At 41.9% G+C, this 24291-nt stretch overlaps 1 protein-coding gene across 1 annotated transcript in view; it reads right to left on the bottom strand.

Moving 5' to 3' along the window:
- Positions 1–24291, bottom strand: part of prkcea (protein kinase C, epsilon a) — a 180124-nt gene that overhangs the window by 70198 nt on the left and 85635 nt on the right. Inside the window, exons 3-6 of the mRNA XM_034194448.1 lie at positions 13737–13902; positions 4209–4243; positions 2245–2333; positions 1352–1481 (exon numbers count right to left, since the gene is read on the bottom strand). Coding sequence (XP_034050339.1) covers positions 1352–1481; positions 2245–2333; positions 4209–4243; positions 13737–13902 — 420 coding nt within the window. The remainder of the gene's footprint in view (positions 1–1351; positions 1482–2244; positions 2334–4208; positions 4244–13736; positions 13903–24291) is intronic.

Raw genomic sequence — 24291 nt, 5'->3', positions numbered from 1 at the left:
ACGGACGAACGCAAAGTTTAAAGTGATCACGGCTTTAAAAATGACTGTGTTTAAAGTCAGGGAAAAAATAAAGCCAGCAAGCCACAGATGGATTTTAAGCCAGTGACACTGAGCACAGAGGTGGCTGTCCAGGAATGGAACAGTGGCGCGCGTGCAAAAGAGCGATTTTACAGAAATAAACGGACGAACGCAAAGTTTATAGTGGGATTATGGTGTGTGTGTTTAAGCTGCAGAAGAAATAAAGCCAGCGAGCCACGGAGTCAGCGAGGAGCACAGAGGCGGCTCTCCAGGAACCCTTGGTTTGGTTCTAGCTGGTCTGGTGCAATACAGGTGGACAACAGCCTGGCGCACAGCGTACAATCGCGGGACTTTACCAGAGCGTCTATTTTTGGACTGCATTTAAAAAAATGTGACATCTTTAAATGCTGCTGTGAATCTGTGAATTGAAAACCCATATTTTAAAGGGACCAGGTGTGGGAGGGCTGGAGGTTTGGACCAAACCCATGTCTAAACGTGCGCCAACATGGCATTATCATGGCGCTATCACGGCACTACGTGGCTTAGTGTGGCTGATGCGAGCCATTCGAGGCTCTAATGACAGGTCAGTCGTGGCTCACTAGAGGCTGCTACGTGGCACATGTGAGGTACAGAGAGGCACCTTCATAACGGATACGGGATAGATGAAAATGTGGGTCATTCTTCGAATAATTGCTGACATGCCCATGCGTGGCTCATTATTCATCCTTCATTATTCGGTGGGACCCAGGCTTAAGTAACGTTTCTCTCACCGAGATATCACTGAGTGTAGAGCAAAACAACAGATAGGACTCCCAAAGAGTGCCTAAAGTTGAGGCTCATAATATCCCATTGACAGGGCTGGTGTCACTGACAACATTAGAAGGTGCCAGTCCGCCACAGCAGCTGCCACCCCCTCAGTACGCCAACCACCAGAGGGGCCAGACCCAAAACTATCTCCACATTTTCCCTCATGATATGACAAGACAGAGTAAGATTAATTTTCTGAGTATGATGGAGATTCATATATTTGTTTTTGGAGCTCAACAGATCTGAATCAAGTTTGGCACAGTGGCGTCCTCCTTTGTAAACTGTCTCTCAGTGCTGCCTGGGTGTTAATCTTCACGGTGATGCTATCAAACACCTCAAGATTATCACTTTTTTTATTCCACTTTCTACTTTCTGGACAGACCGCTGCCACATCTTACACACAGCTTTACCTCAACTTGTGCCAACATGCAGCATGGGTCCAGTAATAAGTAATTTCTCTCTTTTAAGAGGATTATTACTGTGTTATAAAGTGATTGACGATTTGTGTAAACACCACAGTGGTCACCTTTGCACTGGAGGCCCTGCCTCATGAGTCCCCACAGCAGGGAGCCACAGTGGTCACAGAAGGTGGGAACTTTGTAATTGTGGATACTGAATTTATGCGGCATGTTAACACTGAATCGCTGTGATCCCACCTATAAAGGGGGAGAGAGACACACACACACACACACACACACACACACACACACACACACACACACACACACACACACACACACACACACACACACACACACACACACACACACAGAGAGAGTTATACAGAGGCCACTGTGGGTTTAAAGGAAGAAATAATGCCAATAAAGTATGAGAACACAATGTACACACAGCAGCGAATCTCAGCCCGAGGTAAAAAAAAAAAAAAAAAGACTGAAGAGTGTGTGTGTATTACATACTTCAGTGTGTGGCTAGCTGTTTATTAACCATTGACTACTGTATTTTCCGGAGTATAAGTCATGTTTTTTTTTACTACTCTGGGAGGCCCTGCTATTTGTACTCTGGTGCAACTTATATACACCAAAAAATTAAGACAGTCGCTGTTAATAATAATAATTATAATGACTATCTACATTGGATTTCCCCAGGAACCAAAGCATTGAACACAATGGTTCCCCCAGAGGAGCTGGGGGAGGTGTGTGTGGATCGGGAGGTCTGGGCGGCTTTGCTTGAGCTGCTGCCCCCGCAACCCGACTCCGGATAAAGCGGAAGAAAATGGATGGATGGATGGATGGCAATAATAATAAAAAATACACTACACTGTACAAAAAATAATAATACAGAAAAAAGTGTGATTTATACTCCAGAAAATATTAATACTCCACAGGCTGAAGTCGTGTGGATTTTAAACACCGTTCTTAAAGCGTGTGTGTGTGTGTGTGTGTGTGTGTGTGTATATACCTCCTCTGGCGTGTCCTCCTGCTTCTTCATCCCAGCACACTTAGTGATAATAAGCTCATGACAGCGTTTGTGGACCACGCATGTGCACACTAGAACAACAAGTATTGATCAAACTCAGAAATAAAATAAAGTTTGCCTGAATAATTTGGACCAAAGACTGAAGCTGGTTTAAGGAGGTTGAGTGATATTTAACAACAGGGTTCATAAATAAAGTTAACCACAAATCTGGTTTTGCATGAATTCTAATTTAATACATCATTGAGCCCATCTGTCTGTGGTTTCATGACAAATTATCTTGACAACCTTTACAAGAATGTTTTGACTGCTTACTGGTGTGATAGACAATCAGCTTCTTTGTCCACTTGTGGTAACATTACGATGTGAGGTCACTAACTAACCAAAGAATTCGGCTGTCTTACTTTAACACTGAGTCTTAAATCTTAAGGTGGGAAACGTGACACAAAATAGACAAGAAGGTGGTTGCACCTGACACCATCAGCTGCTTGATGGAGTCATTGCCATCAGTTAGCAAAACTAGTGCTAACCTTCATTTTAGTGCTGGCCTTTAAATTGGCATTGAAATGTAGAAATAAATGTTTTGCAAACCTTAAATTCAATGATGATGCATTCACCTTCAACTTAAATGAAAGCAAGTGTTTAGTGTTTTATTTTAAGTAGTGGCTGTGGTGTGTTAAGGTGAAATGTTAGATGTTGGAGTTTTGTGTTCTGATGGGTCAGATGTAGCCGGTTAGGTCCGTGGTGAAGATTGTAGTGGTGTACTAGACATTGTTATGCAGTGCTGTGAGAAATGTTTGTGCCCCCTTGAACTTTTATTTTATGCTTTGATGTTTATTTCATTCATACCCCTATTTCACAAAGCGTTGTTCCTTCCTGTTTCATCCCAAATAGCAAATCGGAGTGCGCTCTGAAGCACCACAGCAACTTCTTGATCCGTCTTTTGTCAATCTTAGACAACCTTGGTATGTGCAGAAGTTATGGCCATTACTGGCACCAATCGGGCTGAAATTTTTGAATGGCACAAAAATTTCATCCCGATTCACCAAATCGGCATCATTGCACGGTCACGTCTCAGTGTTCGTAGTCTTAACAGCTTCGATCATGTTCAAACATCTTTAAACGGTATAGTCCTAGCGAGTACAGCTTGATACTTCTTTGACTGTGTTCCATCGTGGTAAAAATTTGAAACAAAAGCAGCGTGTGTTGCAGTTCTGGCTGAGAACGCAGCCGTGCCATTATCGAGTGAGTTGCCATGCATGTGCTTTATATCCCCAGCCAGTTGCCAGGTCTGCACATCATAACCCAGCCTGATACGAGGTGTACCGGAGTAAGCCGTTTCATCCTGTTTTTGCACTTTTTACGGATTGTGGGGGGTCATAATACAATGGTGCCCTGTGGAATAGGGGTGTTACGTCATGTAGAGATTTGTTTTCTGGCTGTTAGCGCAACGTATCATCTTGTTTCTGTGTGCTTTTAAGGTTCAACGTAAACACTGACCTCATTTATGTCATTGTAGCTGAAGTCCGTCATCCAGTAGGGATGACATGCACTTAAGACTTGGCATGGGTGCACGTCAGTGAATCAAAAGGCCTTTCTGCTGTTTGATTATCCATAACTCTTTTCTTTGCATCGACCAAAAGCAACACTGTCTCACTGCAGCGGAGACGTGAAAACAGACCTTAACTTAGCTCTTTTCACATTTAACTAAAAGACGTCCACATCCACTCAGTCAAACACAACACATGCTAAGTGTGTTTACTTCTGGTGAGCATTCTGAATATTTACTTGAGTGGATGATCGTGTAATACAGCTGTGGCTCTGACTGATGATGGTTTGCAAACAAATCTCAGCTGACATCCTGCTGTGTAATCCCGCTTATGTTCTGATGCTTAAATAATACATGAGGTGCAAAGCTACTTGAGAATCTGTCATAGAAAAGTACTCACCCTGACACTGGTATCCCTGCTTTCCCAGCACGCCCCTATCAGATCACACACAGAGTTAGTTTTTCATTCCAACAAACATCGACCAAGTTCACAAAACAGAATTAAATGGCCCAAACCTGGTTTTCAGAGTAGCAGGAAAATGACAAGTCTGGTTTTTAGCTATATCAGAGAGGACTACAGAATTAGATTTTAAGATAGATCTATGAACAATGGAAAAACTGTAAAACTTTTTGAAAACTTGGCGAAAAGATTAGAACAGATTTCATGAAACTTTCCACAATAAAAAGGCAAAATAGGGCCATTTTACCAAGAATATTAAATACTCTAAGATTGTTTGCTTTACCAATAAGCAGATTTTGAGAAAACCTGAAGCACATATTGGTCACATTACAGAACATTGTAAAGTGCCACCAAAATGAATGTGAAAATGTTTGTAAAATCCTTTTTGGGTTTTCTGGAATAAATACCTTCATGCTATGGGGTGGTCCAGTAGAGGTAGTGTAAACACTACACACACTCACAAGGTGGAAACAGGGTTTGATACTAAATTAAATTTCATATTGAAATTTATTCCAAAGCAATTGTTTGCATAATGACTAAAATATTAAACCCTTTCTATATATATATATATATATATATATATATATATATATACATACACACACACACACACATATATATATATATATATACATACACACACACACACACATATATATATATATATATATATATATATATATATATATATATATAATTATTGTTATTATTATTATTATTTTTATTTTTTTTTACAATGCATCTGGTGTCGCAGACCGACCGGTCCCCCCTAAAAATTGGCCACTGCGCAAGCGTCATTTCAGAGCTCAGCCGTTCATCTAAGACAGAGTCTCTTCACCCAAAGCAATCAAATGGATTAATGGGACTATTAACCATCAGATGACAAGGTAAAACCTCTTAAATCATTCTAAAGTCAGTTTTAAGCAAAAACAAGGCCGTTTTAAGTATAAAAAGGCGTTAATCCATGATGCTTTGAAATGATTGACGCGCAGTGTTAGCTACATATCAGCGAGCAGCTCGTGTAGCTGCGGCACTCTGATTGCTTCCTCCATCTATTATGATGAAATAATGCTGAATTTATGTGGAAATGATTGTTGTACAAAAGCTTCAGATATCTGTCGCTGAGACAGATGATGACTAGAGTGCAGTTTGAAGCAGAAACAAGGTGATAATCGATGAACCGCAGCTAATGACGTATGCCCAGTGAAGGCAGGGCGGACTGATTTTGAGGGAGACTGTTCAGTCAGCGAGGCTGGAAAGTATTCCCAGTGCTTCACTTTTTCAACATTACAGTGTTATTCCAAAAGAGATTAATTTGTTTTTAAATAAATAAATGAAGAAATCACAAAAGTATTCACAGCCTTTGCCATGAAGCTCAAAACTGAGCTCAGGTGCATCCTGTTTCTACAGATAATCCTTGATATGTTTCTACAGCTTATTTGGAGTCCACCTGGGGTAAGTTCAGTTGATTGGACATAATTTGGAAAAGTACACACCTGTCTATATGTAAGATTCCACAGTTGACAGTGCATGTCAGAGCACAAACCAAGCATGAAGTCAAAAGAATTGTTTGTAGACCTCTGAGACAGGATTGTCTCGAGGCACAAATCTGGGGAAGGGTATAGAAACATTTCTGCTGCTTTAAAGGTCTCAATGAGCACAGTGGCCTCCATCATCTGTAAATGGAAGAAGTTCAGATTCACCAGGACTCTTCCTAGAGCTGGCTGCCAGTCTAAACTGAGCGAACGGGAGAAGGGCCTTAGTCAGGGAGGTGACCAAGAACCCGATGGTCACTCTGTCAGAGCTCCAGCATTTCTCTGTGGAGAGAGAGAATTGCTGCCAAAGGTGCATCAACAAAGTATTGAACAAAGGCTGGGAATACTTATGTACGTGAGATTTCTTAGTTTTGTTTAGTTTTTTCTAAGTTTGCAAAAATGTCAAAAACCAAAACAAAACCCTGTTTTCATGTTGCCATTATGGGGTGTTGTGTGTAGAATTTTGAGAGGAAAAATGAATTTACTCCATTTTGGAATAAGGCTTTAACATAACAAATTTGGAAAAAGTGAAGCACTGTGAATACTTTCCAGATGCACTGTATATCATACTATTTCTACAACTTAAATTTCACAATGAACAAACATTTATCGATTGAAAACAGTAAAAGACCTTCAAATGTCTTAAATATGAGTATTCTGTAATTGTCAAGACTTTATTGATGGAGAGAGAGAGAGAGAGAGAGAGAGAGAGAGAGAGAGAGAGAGAGAGAGAGAGAGAGAGAGAGAGAGAGAGAGAGAGAGAGAGAGAGACTGACCTTTTGTTCTGTGTCACATTGCTGGAAAAGCTGTATTTAAGCAATGTTTAAGCTCGGTGGGGCTGCAGTAATGAAGCATGTGTGTGTTTTCCCTCTAATTGAATTCAATCTCCAGTTAAATGTGTTGACTTGGCTAAGCAAGTAACTAAAAGGGTAATTACTTTAACAGACTAGGCCAGTCGAATAAATTAAACAATCATTTAAAATTGTGCTGTATTAAAATGTGTACATTGGATGCAGATGTGTGAGACAATAATGCTGCATTCACATGTCGGCGCTACGTGACAGACAGTAAACCGGATGCACCTTTACTTTCCATGAGAAGATGACTGAAAATTCAACTACTCCTGTCCCAGTGAGAGCGAGCATTCACACACTGTGCAACAGCTCGTCACATTGAAAATTAGAAATGATCAACTTGTTAAATGTTACAACTATACATATACACACACACACATACATACATACATACACATATATACATACATATACACATACATACATACATACACACATACATATACATACATACACACATACACATATATACATACACACATACACATATATACATACACATACATATACATACATACACATATATACATACACACATACACATATACATACACACATACACATATATACATACACATACACATATATACATACACATACATATACATACATACACATACATACATACACATATATACATACATATACATACATACACATACATATATATACATACACATACATACATACACATATATACATACACATACACATACATATACATACATACACATACATATATATACATACACATACATACATACACATACATATATATACATACACATACATACATACACATACATACATACACATACATACACATACATACACACACACACACATATATATACACACACACATATATATATACACATATACACATATATATATACACATATACACATACACACATATATATATACACATATACACATATACACATACACATATACACATACACACATATATATATACACACACATATACACATACACACATATATATATACACACACATATATATACGAGGGCTGTCAATAAAGTATAGGTCCTTTTTATTTTTTTCAAAAACTATATGGATTTCATTCATATGTTTTTACATCAGACATGCTTGAACCCTCGTGCGCATGAGTGAGTTTTTCCACGCCTGTCGGTGACGTCATTCGCCTGTGAGCACTCCTTGTGGGAGGAGTCGTCCAGCCCCTCGTTGGAATTCCTTTGTCTGAGAAGTTGCTGAGAGACTGGCGCTTTGTTTGATCAAAATTTTTTCTAAACCTGTGAGACACATCGAAGTGGACACGGTTCGAAAAATTAAGCTGGTTTTCGGTGAAAATTTTAACGGCTGATGAGAGATTTTGAGGTGATACTGTCGCTTTAAGGACTTCCCACGGTGCGAGACGTCATGCAGCGGTCCCAGGCGCCGTCGTCAGCCTGTTTCAAGCTGAAAACCTCCACATTTCAGGCTCTATTGATCCAGGACATCGTGAGAGAACAGAGAAGTTTCAGAAGAAGTCGGTTTCAGCATTTTATCCAGATATTCCACTGTTAAAGGAGATTTTTTTAATGAAAGACGTGCGGACGGGTACGCGCGTCAGGACGCAGCCGGCGCGGTGCGGCGGCACAGGAAAAACACCTCCGTGTTGATAACCATTTGTAAAATCCAGGCGGCTTTTGATGGCTTTCAGTGGAGTGAGTATATGAGAAATTGTTTAACAGCTGGACATGTTCCAACTTGTCCTTAAGGCTTCCAACAAAGGTGTTTTTCCTGTGGCGGAGCATCGCGGCAGCTGTGAGCCGACGCTGCAATCCGCCCACACGTCTTTCATTAAAAAAAATCTCCTTTAACAGTGGAATATCCAGATAAAATGCTGAAACCGACTTCTTCTGAAACGCTGCTCACCAAGCACAGACTACGATGGCTTGGGCATGTGAGCAGGATGCAAGATGGCCGCATCCTAGAGGATCTTCTCTATAGCGAACTAGCCCAAGGAAAGAGAAAGCTCGGGCAACCTTGGCTTCAAGGATGTCTGCAAAAGAGACACGAAGTCCATAAGCATCGATTGTGAAAACTGGGAAAAGCTGGCCCCCAATCGCACCATTTGGAGGCTAACTATATGCAAACAGTATGATTCATTGCACTCACCTGTGGGCAAAGATGAGGACACTTCCATCAAGAATTTGTGTGAGGTGGATGTTTCAGTAGGTGCAACCCCGGACTCGAGCAGCCAGAACAGAAAATCTGCATGGCTGCAATGGACCATACTTACATGGGGCTAACACAAAGGTGTCCCCATAGAGTGGCCATGGGAAGAGTACATTTTTTTTAAATTATCGCTATGTTGTGTGAACAGCATATAATCCCTTCCCACAGTTTGATTTGTTTTAATTAATCTGTGTGTATGAGATATCATTGCATACAGCCAAGACTCATTTCACTCATTTTCAACCGCTTTTCTGGGTTCAGGTCGCAGGGGCAACAGCTCCAGCAGGGGACCCCAGACTTCCCTTTCCCATGCCACATTGACCACCTCTGACTGGGGGATCCCGAGGCGTTCCTAGGCCAGTGTGGAGATATAATCTCTCCACCTAGCCCTGGGTCTTCCCCGGGGTCTCCTCCCAGATGGACATGCCTGGAACACCTCCCGAGGGAGGCGCCCAAGAGGCATCCTTACCAGACGCCCGAACCACCTCAGCTGGCTCCTTTCAGGAGAAGCAGCGACTGTACTCCGAGCTCCCCACGGATGACCAAACTTCTCACCCCATCTCTAAGGGAGAGACCAGCCACCCTCCTGAGGAAGCCCATTTCAGCCGCTTGCACCCGCAATCTAGTTCTTTCGATCATGAAACAACCCTCATGACCATAGGTGAGAGTAGGAACGAAGACTGACCAGTAGATCAAGAGCTTTGCTTTTTGGGTCAGCCCCCTTTTCGTCACAACAGTATGGTAGAGAGAATGCAATATCGCCCCGCTGCACCGACTCTCTGGCCAATCTCACACTCCATTGTTCCCTCACTCATGAACAAGTCCCCGAGGTACTTGAACTCCTTCACTTGGGGCAAGGCCATATTCCCTACCCGGAGTAGGCAATCCATCGGTTTCCTGCTGAGAACCATGGCCTCAGATTTAGAGGTGCTGATCCTCATCCCAGCCACTTCATACTCGGCTGCGAACCGATCCAATGAGTGTTGGAGGTCACCGACCTATGGAGCCAACAGGACCACATCATCTGCAAAAAGCACTGATGAGACCCTGATCCCACTAAACCGGAAACCCTCTTCCCCCGATTACGTCAAGATATCCTGTCCATGACATACAGCCAAGACATTCATTACAATGCATTCATGCACCTTTGAGCAAAAACCACATATTCCACATAAACACACAATGTCTCTCAGTGTGACACTCAATTTAGCGCACAGTGAACACGCTTAATTTGGGATCTACTTAAATGTGGGAAGTAATTAATCAAAATGAGGAAATGAAACATATCTTGTGCCCAGACAGTAACATTTCTCTCACTCTGGACCTGTGCCCAGATCACAGACTGGACCAACCTGTTGCGTAGCATCTGCTGTTGTCCTCCTCTGCTGCACAGAGCACATAGGAGTACACAAAGTAACATCATCTTGTGGTTCAGAGAGCAGATAGTTGAGTGGATAAGGAGCTGGCCTGCCAATATTCTGCATTGGTGGACAACACACTTAATCTGCAGTCCACCCAGCTGTAAATGGGATAGCGAACTAACCTGCATACTATGTTCTCATGAGGGAGGATGACTATGTGTTCCTAAGATTAAAAAAAGTCAGCAGGCCACAGAGCTTTCTTTAACTGCACACCTGTGCTGTGGAACAATCTGCCTGCTGAGACAAAACAGTCTGATTCTCTGGAGTCAATCAAATCCATATTAAAGACTCATGTGTTTTCCCTTTTGCATGAATAACATTAGTGTTGTACTGAACCATTGTTTCCTCTCCTTCTTAATTATGTTATTTAAACAATGGAGCAAGTCTCAACCTCATTATATCTAAATTCTGGGTCTCTTAGTGAAGCAAAGGGTTAGCTTCCAATGACCAGTTAGTATTCTGTATGTTACTCTGTTGGTTACTGCTGGTGGGAAGTAGCCTAGTGTTTTAAATCCTGTTAGTTCTGGCTATTGATTCTATGCTCTCTGTCTGAGGTGGTGTCACTATGAATAAAGTTTGATGCTTCTTCCTGGACCCCTGTTGGAGGACACAACTGAGCTACGCCTGCAACTTTGTTGTCCTGAAGAATGAAATGTACAATTCTAATGTCTTAGAAGTGAACTTTGTTTTATTCCTGTTCTGCATGTTTGATAATTCTTTGTTGCACTTTGGTTATTTGATATCTGTCATTTTTAGAATAGCCTAAGCAGTGGGTCACCCCTCTGAGTCTGGTCTGCTTTAGGTTTCTTCCTCAAAAATACTCCAAAGGGAGTTTTTCCTTACCACTGTTGCCTATGTGCTTGCTCAGGGCACCTTGTGGTGACTCATGCTGTGATTTGGCAGTATATAAATAGACTGAATTAAATTTGACTGGCATTCTGTGCAGAGGGAGTCATCTGCTTCCCGCTATAGAATCTGTTGATAAGCACCAGCACAAACAGGCCTCAGGGCCTATGTAGGACTTACTTACTTCTTCTTGTGCTTCACATTTACACCTTTATGATAAGGCAGGATCACACTGTAATCGTGTGTTGTATTGTCGGCTTAATTTTTTTTCCCCTCACCTTCGGTTTGAACTCCGCATTCCGCCATGCTTGTTTTTGTTCTGCATGAGCTGCCAACATGCAGCATTCGTGGGAAGAAATTTTACTGGTATACTGATAATGATACGATATGACACATCCCTTGCTAAAATATAATACAACACAAGTGTATGAACCAGGATGCCATTGGTTGTGAATTCTGTATTTAAAGTTAGTCACTGTAGAGTCTGGACATACAGTGAGGAAAATAAGTATTTGAACACCCTGCGGTTTTGCAAGTTCTCCCACTTAGAAATCATGGAGGGGTCTGAAATTTTCATCTTAGGTGCATGTCCACTGTGAGAGACATAATCTAATATCTATAAAAGACACCTGTTCACAGACACAATCAATCACACTCCAACCTGTCCACCATAGCCAAGACCAAAGAGCTGTCTAACGACACCAGGGACAAAACTATAGACCTGCACAAGGCTGGGATGGGCTACAGGACAACAGGCAAGCAGCTTGGTAGAAGACAACAACTGTTATGATCATTTATTAGAAAGTGGAAGAAACACAAGATGACTGTCAATCTCCCTCGGTCTGGGATTCCATGCAAGATCTCACTTTGTGGGGTAAAGATGATTCTGAGAAAACTCAGAACTACACAGGAGGACCTGGTCAATGACCTGAAGAGAGCTGGGACCACAGTCACAAAGATCACTAATGTGTTACAATAGTAACACATGATGCTGTCAAGGTTTAAAATCCTGCAGGGCAGCAAGGTCCCCCTGCTCAAGCCAGCACATGTCCAGGCCCGTTTGAAGTTCACCAGTGACCATCTGGATGATCCAGAGAAGGCATGGGAGAAGGTCATGTGGTCAGATGAGACCAAAATAGAGCTTTTTGGAATCAACTCCACTTACCATGTTTAGAGGATGAAAACAACCCCAAGAAAACCATCCCAACCGTGAAGCATGGGGGTGGAAACATCATACTCTGGGGGTGCGCTTCTGCAAAGGGGACAGGACGACTGCACAGTATTGAAGGGAGGATGGATGGGGTCATGTAGTGCGAGATTTTGGCAAACAACCTCCTTCCCTCAGTAAGAGCAGTGAAGATGGGTCATGGCTGGGTCTTCCAGCATGACAATGACCCCAAACACACAGCCAGGGCAACTAAGGAGGGGCTCCGTAAGAAGCATTTCAAGGTCCTGGTGTGGCCTGGCCAGTCTCCAGACCTGAACTCAATAGAAAATCTTTGGAGGGAGCTGAAATTCCAAACCTGAAAGAAATATTTGTAGAAGATCTGTATGGAGGAGTGGACCAAAATCCCTGCTGCAGTGAGTGAAAACTTGGTCAAGAACTACAGGAAACATTTGACCTCTGTAATTGCAAACAAAGGCTACTGTACCAAATATTAACATTGATTTTCACAGGTGTTCAAATACTTATATGCAGCAGTAACATAGAAATAAATTATTAAAAAAATCATACATTGTGATTTCCAGATGTTTTTTTAGATTATGTCTCTCACAGTGGACATGCACCTAAGATGAAAATTTCAGACCCCTCCATGATTTCTAAGTGGGAGAACTTGCAAAATCGCAGGGTGTTCAAATACTTATTTTCCTCACTGTATGTTACTTGTTTAGTGTTACAGAAAATAAATTAAGCTTTGATATCACAAATAATTGGCTTTTTACACAAAATAAGAGCTACGTTTAAATCTAACATTGTGCAAAACACTAACACTGTGGTATTCTCTGTAATTTTCAATTAGCAAGGCAAATATATGATTAATTACACAGACTATCAACGAGTCCTCAAAATCTTCATGAGTAACTCCATAAAAACTGTCAAATATCCAACTTTGAAATCTTTTATTCTGATAGATACAGCTGATTTTGGCATCTATATTCAAGCATAACACTTTGCAGTTATTCTTGTACATATTACTTTAAATAAGAATCTTGGCACATTGAGAGGTGTCTGGGATTGTGCAGGCAGGCACATATGAAACAGGCCCTTTGTTTGCATGTGATTTATGAAGCCTTGCTGTTAATTGTGGGGTCCTGGTTGCCACCAAGACTGCTTCTGCTTCTTTCATTTCAATATATTATTGACCGTCTCATTAACACTGCAAAATTACTGCAACTCGAGCCATTTCCCATCGGCTACTGCAGATGACAGAAATTCTGCAAAATGACTGTTTTTCTGCTGTCAACATGTGAATGCAGCACGAGTGAATAAAAAATATCTATCCATCAATCAAACACTCGCCCCATTTTAACAATCTGAGAATTGACCATTAGGGGGTATGTGAGCGTAGTCATGGTTACAGCAGACGTGTACATGTGTTTTCTTACCATATAAAATCTCTGCAGTGTGAGCAGTACGTAGGTTGTCTCAAGTAGGTGGCCATGAACTTGTGTCCGTTAACTTGATGGACGCGTCTTCGGACCGCCCCCTGTCGGCGGCGAGGACCAATTCTCTCACGGAATACTCTCTCCTCATTATCATTGGCTCCTGAGGCTGTTCGGTCAACACATACAAAGAGATTTCAGAAGTCTGGCGTGTTTCTTGATTCAGTTTTTGCACACGTGACAGAAATGCATACGTCTTTAACACCTACTGATTGTATTTCCTGAGATGCATTGTACAAATAAGGATTATGTGCATCATGCTGCTCCAGACATTTAATCATTCAACAGCCTCTCATCTTCCTTTTCTCCTCCCTCCTCTTTCTCCAAACACCCCTCACCTAAGAGAGGCAGATGCATACGTGTGTGTGTATGTGTGTGTGCTATTTATACTTTCATGTGTGGGCACTGAAACGAAGGACAGCATATTAAAACAGTCCTCTTTAGGCTGCACCATCCCACCAGCTGTTCCCTTCTGCTCTGCATCTCCCACTAAAGATAAAAGCATTGTGAGGGTGATCTTAAGACAAGAGAACCACCTCCACTCCCACACCCACACACAATCCATCTCTGTGCATGGGGCTGTGTTAGTGTCTCTCTATCGTCCTCTCTCTCTTGGGCGTGTTATACATATGGTTACTGCTGAGCTTTCTATTGCAGACAGGATTGTCTGGGGACTGCGCATGTGAGTGTGAGTGATTGTTCATCTACATCTAGCTTTGTAAGGACCTGGTTGACTTTCCTACTCGATACTATTCCATTTTGAGCCAGATCAGATCTGTTTGATGTCAAGTAAATCCTGACATCGGCTTAATTGTGAACCAGTATTTTAAAGGGATCATCTGCACAACTGGCTTTAGCTCATTTTTACAGTGAAATACAGCTGGTGTTTTTTTTATATTAAACCTAAACACCTGCATTTCTACCTGTGCATGTCAAAACTACACTGCCATAAGTAAAATTAAGGGCATGAAAGGAGAAGGATGGTCCACACAATTAGCATCCTGTTAGGCCCCTTTGTACTCCCTGATACATATGAACAGAACTTGGGTGGAGCAGCGGTCCTTTGTACCGGTGCTGGTTGCCAGCATTTTCACAGTTCACTTTCGGTCCGCGGACATGCCAAACAGTGCTCGGTAGAGCCCAACCGATATATCCGTTGGCTGTTAACATCAGCCGATATGCGTCTTTCATGAACAGACTGGTATCTGCATTATTTTTTCCAATAAGAACATTTTAATTTTACCAAATAAACAATGCAGAAAAAAACAAACTAAGCTGTTGGAAATGATGTCATTGGGTGATTCTTTAACTACGGGCACTATTGGCCTTGTAAATGTAATTTCCACCACACCATTGCCTTACAATATAAAGCGCCTTGGGCAACTGTTTGTTGTGATTTGGCGCTATATACATGTGCTCTGATGTCACTGTTTATCTCCATAGAAACTACCCAAACAATCTTTCATACAAACTGTTTAGGGACATTACAGTGTTGTGATGGAAATTATGGCAATATTGTGGGACAACTACATTTTGTTTAAAAAAATCACAACAGTTGTATGACATTGAATACCCCAATTATGTTTTGATTATTTTACTGATATTTTATTCAGAGATATTTTAAAACATTAGAAAAAACGTTTCTTTACCATTCATTTTTATCATTGAAGATCAAAAGTCTGGGTGTGGGACAAGCACAAAACGGCAATATTTGCATATAATGATGCTGAAAAAAGGTGAAAAAGTCATCATAGAGTACTAGAACAAATTTCTTAACACACTTTCATTGTAAAGATAACTATAAAAGTGTGAAATGTCCCCTTTTTTCTGTTTTTCATACAATATGATCAAAGGACATAAGTGCCCGTAGTCTAAGAATCACCCCATTACATAGTTTGTCCAGCACCACTGATTACAATTCCGTCAAGCATGGCCGGGACCCCCAGCACCTCTTGATCACATTAGATCCAAGAGACCGAGGCAAAGTGACCAGCCGTGATTCATTTTCAATCAAAGTGGGCATTTTACAGTGACATGTATCTGCTCATTTGACACAGTCCTTCCAGTGGTTCCTAAGGCTTTTCTGAAAAGATCAAGTACCAAAGACAACCAGTCATTGCCTTATGTCACTGGTTAGCCTCTCACAACCAATATCCCAACCTTTAATGTTTGCTTGTTTGTTTTTAATTGTGGCCATGTGACATAGTATTCTGTGAATTTTCTGTGTGTGTACCCTGGCCACAATCTCTGCATCTGGGAGCTGTAGGTGGTCCTCCAGCCCACAGATAATCCCTTTTGGTGGTTGGTGGTGGGATTAGCTCTTCGGCTGCCACAAAAACACCACAAAAAGTTCAGAAGACTATAAACCTTCAAAGTAAGATTGTTGTTTACACTCTTCGCAGGAGTAACTGGCTTCTATTGAGGGGTACCGTGCACTATGAAAGGAATGGGGATAACCCATTTGGATCCTCATTTGTGGACAAGAAGGAACCACAGGAGAACACCAAGCCTCTTGTCTCTGGAGAAGAACGGCTGGTACAGTGCTGAGGGGTTGCCCACTGCACAGCAGCATCCAGGTCCAAACCTGAGGCAGTTCATGTAGGTTGGCACCTGGAACATCCGTTCTCTCAGTAAGGATGACCATCTTCCACTGCTGTTGAAGGAAATTGGAAAGGTCAACAATGCAGTGATTGGAATGTCTGAGGTGCGAAGACCTGGGAATGGCAAGATCTCTCTTGGTGGATACACCTACTTTTGGTCAAATTGTCCAAATGGTCAGTGTACCTAGAGAATGGCAGTTGCTGTGGCAGACCAGCTCTTTCCATTGGTGTCAGATGTCACCCCGTCCATAAACGTGTTTTGAAGCTCAGACTCAAGCATTCACTGGGTGTTGTGTCCACTGCCTCATTCTATGCTCCAACTGCAATGAGCATTACCTCAGTGAAGGAGACCTTTTATTTGCGGCTTCACTCTATGAATGACAACTGCCTCATAGGTGACACTGGTGGAGATGCTATTTCCTTGCATTACAAATCATTTTTGTTTCAATCTGGGAGATAGATGTCACCCCTTCAACCTAGAAGAAACAACTTGTCCTCGTTTAAAAATGAAAGGGTTATCACAGGGAATACAAGAATTGACATTACACTGCTCTCTGTGTTGGAGAAGGTTTTGCAAGGGTGATACTTAATATGATTCAGTATTTGTAACTTTCTGCTCAGCTACTAGAACAGTCTGGCTTCATATCCAAGAAGTCAACCGCATTCTAGCTCTGCAAGTACTCATATAAACACAAGCATGAATATCAACAGTGCTGACACTGCGAGTACTGTACAGAACAGAGGCAGAAACTATGGCTTTTTCAGTGAAGGCTGGTGCTTGCCAGACGTGTTGTGGGCCCTACACTGTTCAATGCTTGCATGGACTGGGGTGTTGGGTAGGGCTGTGGAAACCAGTGAATTAGGTGCTTTTGTTAGCAAGGAAAGGATACTGAGCTCGACTATGAGAAAACTGACAACAGAAATCTTTTAGACAATGCGTCTGTTTTAAACCCTGTCTTAGACCATGAGTTTTACTGTGTTAGAGTTTGCATTGTTATATAAAATAACTGTGTCCATACGTCGCTGGTTGTGTTGTATTTTATGATGGATGTGTTGTTTTTATTATTGCTTTGCCTGTTGGTGTGTGCTGTTGCCTTTTTGGCCAGATCCCCTTTGTGAAAGAGGCCTTGATCTCAGTGAGTTTTTCTTATCTGGTTAAATAAAGGTTAAATGAAATGAAATGACTATGAGAACGATGTGATCTTTTTGGAAACAATGCATACCCTGGCTGCAGCACTTGAGAAACTGAGTGAGGAATCAGTGTCTGTGTTTGCAACTGTACTGGTTCAAGACTAAGATCCAGGCTTTTAACGATTCCCTAGACTCAGCCGTCACAAAAGTATCTATAGCTGGTGAAAATGTTGCACTTTTGGACACATTTGCTTGTCTCAGCAGTAACATTCATGTCTCTGAGTCCTCTGTCGTGGCGATGGAGAGATACCTGGGAAGAGCTTATGGAGTCATGAGGTCGCTGAACAGAGGTGTGTGGCGATGTAGATATTTATGCAGGAGAATGAAAAGTCAAAGACTTTTGGGTCTTGGTACATCCTATGTTACTGCATGGTTGTGATAGTAGGACACTAACCAGTGACCTAAGGCAACGACTGGATATCTTTAGCACCGGGTCTGTTCAGAGGCTCTTCGGGTACCATTGGAGTGACTTTGTAACAAATGAGCAGTTACTCAGGGAGTCTAAGATGAGGTGTATCACTTGCATTGTGAGGGAGCGTTGGCTTTAACATTTTGGCAATGCGGCACATTTCCATGTCTGCCCATCCATGTCTGTAACCAGTGTTAGAATAGTTGTGCATGATGTCTGCAAAAATGGCAAATCAATTGTCATGCTGTGTAGAGCAGCACCTAAGTTGTGCAGCCCAACTGCAAGGCAACATGTCGATAAGTCTGCAACGACATCACGATTATCTAAATAATGTAGGCTCATACTAAAAATGAGACTGTGCCTACAATGGCCAACTCTTGATGCGTTTTGCTGCATTTATTCTGGGGTTTCAGTAGTGCAGGAAGTGAGGTCACATTCTGTGTACAATAAATTTGTAGTTATACATCAGCAGCCTCACACCAGTGAGCCCTCACAAGGACAAGTTAACAAGCAGGCATAGATGATGCTGTGTGTGTGTGTGTGTGTGTGTGTGTGTGTGTGTGTGTGTGTGTGTGTGTGTGTGTGTGTGTGTGTGTGTGTGTGTGTGTGTGTGTGTGTGTGTGTGTGTGTGTGTGTGTGTGTGTGTGTGTGTGTGTGTGTGTGTGTGTGTGTGTGTGTTGGGGGGAGATGTCAGCTAAGCAGGCCATTACTGGAATCACTTTGTTTTACATAATACATCATCCATCTGTCCAGGATGAACACACACACGCATGCATGCTGGCAAGAACAGGCAACAAGAGGAACAACTGTTACAAGCGATGGTTGTGGAGATAATTGTGGACCTGCTGATTGTCTAAATGAGAGTTCCCTGTCCGATCAACACGCACAACCTTGACCCTCAACAACATACAGAAAAGAATATTCCCATATACAAGAATATCTCCACATACTTACACAAAGTGGCATATATTCAGCATTTTAAAACTTGAGGGAATTATGATAATTCAGCTAATGTGGTTTTAACTACAATATTCTGAAAATATTGTAACCTTAATTTTGAATTGTGTTTAGCAATAATTGAATAATTAACCACATGCCCTCCATTAGCCTTGATTGCAGATTCATAGTTGATACCAATTAACACAACACTAGCTAGTTATAGCTTTCTAACTACAACCCCAAATTAGAAAAACCCCAACACTGATTCTTCCATTTACTTCAGCATCTATTTCATTGGCAACAGTTTTATAAGTAATTTTGGCTTCTCTCTTGTTTACTTGTGGTTGCCATAGCAGATGTGATACATGGAGAATGGGCACGGGTGTTCTTAATGTAGAATCTCTCTGATTTGAAAGCAAGTGCACCGACCACTTGGACACTACACTGTCCTCACTGACAGACAGAATGAGCCAAAGGAATTTCATGTTTTGTCAGCCATTTAATATACATCCATTCCTGTATTTAAGGCCTGCAACACATTCCACAAAAAGTTGGGATGGTGGCATTTTGGGGTGAGTGATGTTATTTTTTCATAATGGTAATGTCAAAAGATACTGTATGCATGATTTGGTACAAAAGCAGTATTCATGAAAACCTGAGTTTTTGAGGAGGAAAGATGAGCAGAGTATTGGGCACCGTAGTCTCGTTTTGAGGGTAGGTGATAAAGGCGTTAAATGAAAGAACATATGACGCAAAAATATACTTCTGGGAACAGCCTCATTATTGCCCATTCACTCGTCTGTTCCCATCAGAAACATGGCACTTTCTCTGAGGTTTTGGGCAAATTACACGGCAAACAAAGTTAAAATGCAAATAAAAAAGGTGAAGATGCAGTGGAAAGTGGACATGTGTTGCAGTTTGTTTATGACCCAGAGCTAAAACGTGTCGAGGCAGTTGTATAGGTGTCAATGAGAGACCGCAGCTGCTCTGTCCACCTTAAACTCCTCATTATCCACATTAAATCTCGCTAAAACGTACCGACACAACCTCTCCCATTTGCCTCATCTTCCATTCTCCACTGGGAACAGAAAAAAAAAAAATGCACATTTCACGAGTGCTTCGGTAATTGCAGCCGAAAACAAAACAGTACACCATTTTTCCGTGTGAAGTGATGCTGTGCTTGTGTTATACCCTGGCAGGCTGTCCCCGGAAGTGGTCAAATCCTATAATATCACGCAGGAGTTCAAACGAGACTGCGCTGCCCCATTTACAGTCTTTCAACAAATGCCTGAGAAAATGATTGAAATGTTCCAAAACAATGTTCCTCAAAGAAAGGCTAGAAGAGATTTGCATATTTCTTCCTTTACAGTGGATAATATAATTAAACAATTTAGGTAATCTGGAGGAATTTCAGTGTGGAAAAGATAAAAGATAGATAGATAAATACTTTATTCATCCCCTGTAAGGGGAAATTCATCTGCCCGAGAGCATACATACATACACAATTTATCCATACAATAAAATACCAATAAATAAGACAAATATAAAAACACATGGAAGTAAAACTACATTAACAAGAAGCGTTAAACAATCTCATGGTGGCAAAAGGCAAGAATGCAAGCTTAAACTGAACACTCGAGAGCTTCGATCCCTCAGGAGGCACAGTATCAAACATCAACAGCTGATACAACCACATGGGCACAGGATTACTTTGGGAAAACTTTGTCAAACACAACAATATAGTGCGACATTCACAAATGCCATTTAAAATTACTGTGCAAAAAAAGAAGTCACGTTACAAAGGAACGGCTGTGGAAGAAGTGGATTACTGGACTGGTGTGCCTGCAGCCCTGACCTGTCCCAAATCGAGAATGTGTGAAGAATTTTGAAATAAAAAAATGAACAAAGACAACCCTGCGCTGTTGTACACTTTCTGAAATGTTTGCAGAAAGAATGGGGCAAAACAACACCTGAAATGCTTCATTGCTTGGGATCCTCAATGCAAAAAAATCTCCATCTTTTTTAGTGTTGCGAGATGGAATGGCTATATTACAAAGTGGTAAATGCTTTACTCTCCCAACTTTTTTGAAGGTGTTATAGACTTGAAAAGCAAAAATGAATGTATATTAACAAATAGAATTAAGTTGACCACACACACACACACACACACACACACACACACACACACACACACACACACACACACACACACACACACACACACACACACACACACACACACACACACACAACATGAAATATGTTGGATTCACAGTGCGTGCAATGAAATAGAAATCAAAGTAAATGCAAAAATCACTCTGTGTGTGTGTGTGTGGGGGGGGGGGGGGGGGGGGGATTTGCATTTACTATACTGTCCCAGCTTTGTATGATTTAAGATTGCATATTCAAATTGTTTTTTTGTTTTTTTGTCCAAGCACTTCAAACTAAAAGAAAATAAAGGGGACTTGTAAGATGGTATTAAGGCCTAGAGTTCAATGAGCCATAGTGGAGCCACAATATTAATCAGAAAGTGTGTTGTGTATTAATTATTCTCTAAGCCACTCACATTATGTGGCTCATTGTTTTATGACAGCTGTGTTAATCACAGCAGAGCAGACGGACAGATGGTGGTTTTTATACTGGAGCCTGGATGAGTTGCTACTGAAAACCTCAATCATTATTACTGTATAATTTGTGCTAATGTTGCTGGTTTTACTTTGGCAACAAAGAGGCAGAAATCACATTGTTATATTGGTGACCGTCACAAGAAACATCAACAAACAACAGAAATATGGTAATAATGATTTGTTCATATTTGTATTACTGCATTATTGCAATTTCTTCTCCTAACATAATAACACATCACTGTGTATTTAAACATAAAAATTTGGAGAAATTTAATAAAATTATAGCAGAAAAACTGGAACACCAGACAAAATACATGTTCATAAAGTATTAAAAATGTGAACTACGCATTTGTGAATGAAGTTATACTTAGTTATACTTACACCAATCATGGTTGAACCCTCGTGCGCATGCGTGAGTTTTTTCACACGTGTCGGTGACGTCATTTCCCTGTGGGCTGGCCTTGAGTGAGATGTGGTCCCGCCCTCTCGGCTGAATTCCTTTGTTTCACACGCTGCTCGAGACGGCGCGCTTTGCTTTATCAAAATTTTTTGTGGACCTGTGAGGAATATCCGAGTGGACACTATTCGAGAAATTAAGCTGGTTTTCGGTGAAAAGTTTAACAGCTGATGAGAGATTATGGGGTGTTTCTGTCGGTGTAAGGACTTCCCACGGAGCGGGACGTCGCGCAGCACTTCCAGGCACCGTCGTCGGCCTGTTTCGAGCTGAATCCTAATCATCTAATTTAAGGCTTAATTCACCCAGGACGTCGTGAGAGAACAGAGAAGATTCAGAAGAGGCCAGCATGAGGACTTTATGCAGACATTCCACTGTTTAAGGACATTTTTTAATGAAAGACGTGCGCGCAAATTCGCCGAGTCGTTTCCGTGACGACTCAGCGAATCTGTGTGCACCGCAACAGGAAAAACACCTCCATGTTGAAAACCATTTGTAAAATTCAGGCGGCTTTTGATGGCTTTCAACAAGTGAGTAACTGAGAAATTGTTTAACAGCTTGGGCATGTTCCAACTTGCCCGTTAAGGTTTCCAACGGAGGTGTTTTTCCTGTCGCAACCCCCCGCGCTCGGGCCCGGCCCGACATGCGACTCTGCCCGCACGTTCTTTCAGTACAAAATGTCCGTTAACAATGGAATGTCCGAATAAACTCCTCGTGCCGACTTCTTCTGAAAGTTCTCTGTTCTCTGACGACTTACTGGGTCAACAGAGCCTGAAATGTGGACGTTTTCAACTTGAAACGGCGAGACGCTGCCGCCTCGAAGTGCAGATCGCCGTCAGGCACCGTGGGCCATCCTTACGGCGACACTACCGGACCAAAATCTCTCATCAGCCGTTAAAATTTTTACCAAAAACCAGCTGAATTTATCGAATGGTGTCCACTCAGCTGTGCCTTACAGTTTTGAAAAAATTTTGATCAAACAAAGCAGCAGTCTCTGAGCCATTCCTAAACAATGAAAAAAATCGACGAGAGGGTGGGCGACTCCTCACTCAAAGACTGCCCACAGGCGAATGACGTAACCGACAGGCGTGAAAAAACTCTCGCATGCCCACGAGGGTTCAAGCATGTCTGATATAATCACACGTGATTCAAATCCATATGGCTTTTGAAAAAAATAATAAGGTCGGATACTTTTCTAATAGACCTCGTACACCTGTTGCTACATCTATTTGCGCACACCAGCAGCTGAAACACAGAGTGTGCGCAGTGTGAACCCATCAATCCCTCTCACGGCAGGTGTCGGCCAAATTCCAGGTGACACACACAAGCATCTAACACTGCTCGTTTGGCACTTAGAAAATGTGTGGCCATTGGTACAACTAACACAACAACAGTCAGCAATCAATGTCGTGCTGGCAGTGAAATTTGTCTAAGGGCCCCATGAGTGTGGCTTTGGTGTGTGTGCTAAACTGACAGGAGGTGTGGCACGGCTGTGGAGATCTGTCGATCTGGACATCCCAGCAGGACAACACATACTGTGTTTGGACGGACATGGACTAACAACTGCCGACTGTGACACGCATGTCTGCTTGCTGTCATCACATGGACATAAATAAAAACATATATCGCTTGGAGACGGGCAGGCTGCCCCCAGGTTGAAATGGACCATCAGATCATAACACGCAGTGGGTGATCTGACTGTCACACCACCCACGTGAGCTCTGTTCCACATGACGTGATGTCAGTCCTGCGGCGTATTATCCACAAGACACCCGTGCCAGGCAGAACATACGCGGCTGGCTCGACGCACTGGACCAGTAGATGTGGACAAGAAAAGAGCGAACTGTTTCATCATTCATATCATTTCATGACTGTATGTCAGTGACCATGGGTCATCTACAGAGGAACAGATGGATCATATTTGTATTGCCCACTTGATAAGAGGTATTCAATAAAATGCAGTGTATTTATATGGTGTGCGTTTTTTTTTAAAATACATCCAAGTCCTTCCTGATATGAGGCAGTTTCCCACAGCTTTTACAGGACAGCGATTGTAGCTCAGTGGCAAAGTTTCTGACTGGTAATCAGAGCTTTTGGCACGGGTTCGATTCCCGTGGGTGGCATGTAATTTTTGTTTTTTTTATTTTCAAAGCAGCTGCGCGATGTGCTGTGAAAAGCTGTTATGAAAAGCTGGTGTGTTTCCGCATGCACAAAACCGTCGCAGCATGTATTTTTAAAATTTTTGATTTATTTTTTCTTCACAGCAGCTGCACAATGT

The sequence above is a fragment of the Thalassophryne amazonica genome, chromosome 18, assembly GCF_902500255.1.
Source record: "Thalassophryne amazonica chromosome 18, fThaAma1.1, whole genome shotgun sequence".
Classification (NCBI taxonomy): domain Eukaryota; kingdom Metazoa; phylum Chordata; class Actinopteri; order Batrachoidiformes; family Batrachoididae; genus Thalassophryne; species Thalassophryne amazonica.
Note: the sequence above shows the minus strand (reverse complement) of the source record. Positions and strands in the feature narration are given on the sequence as shown.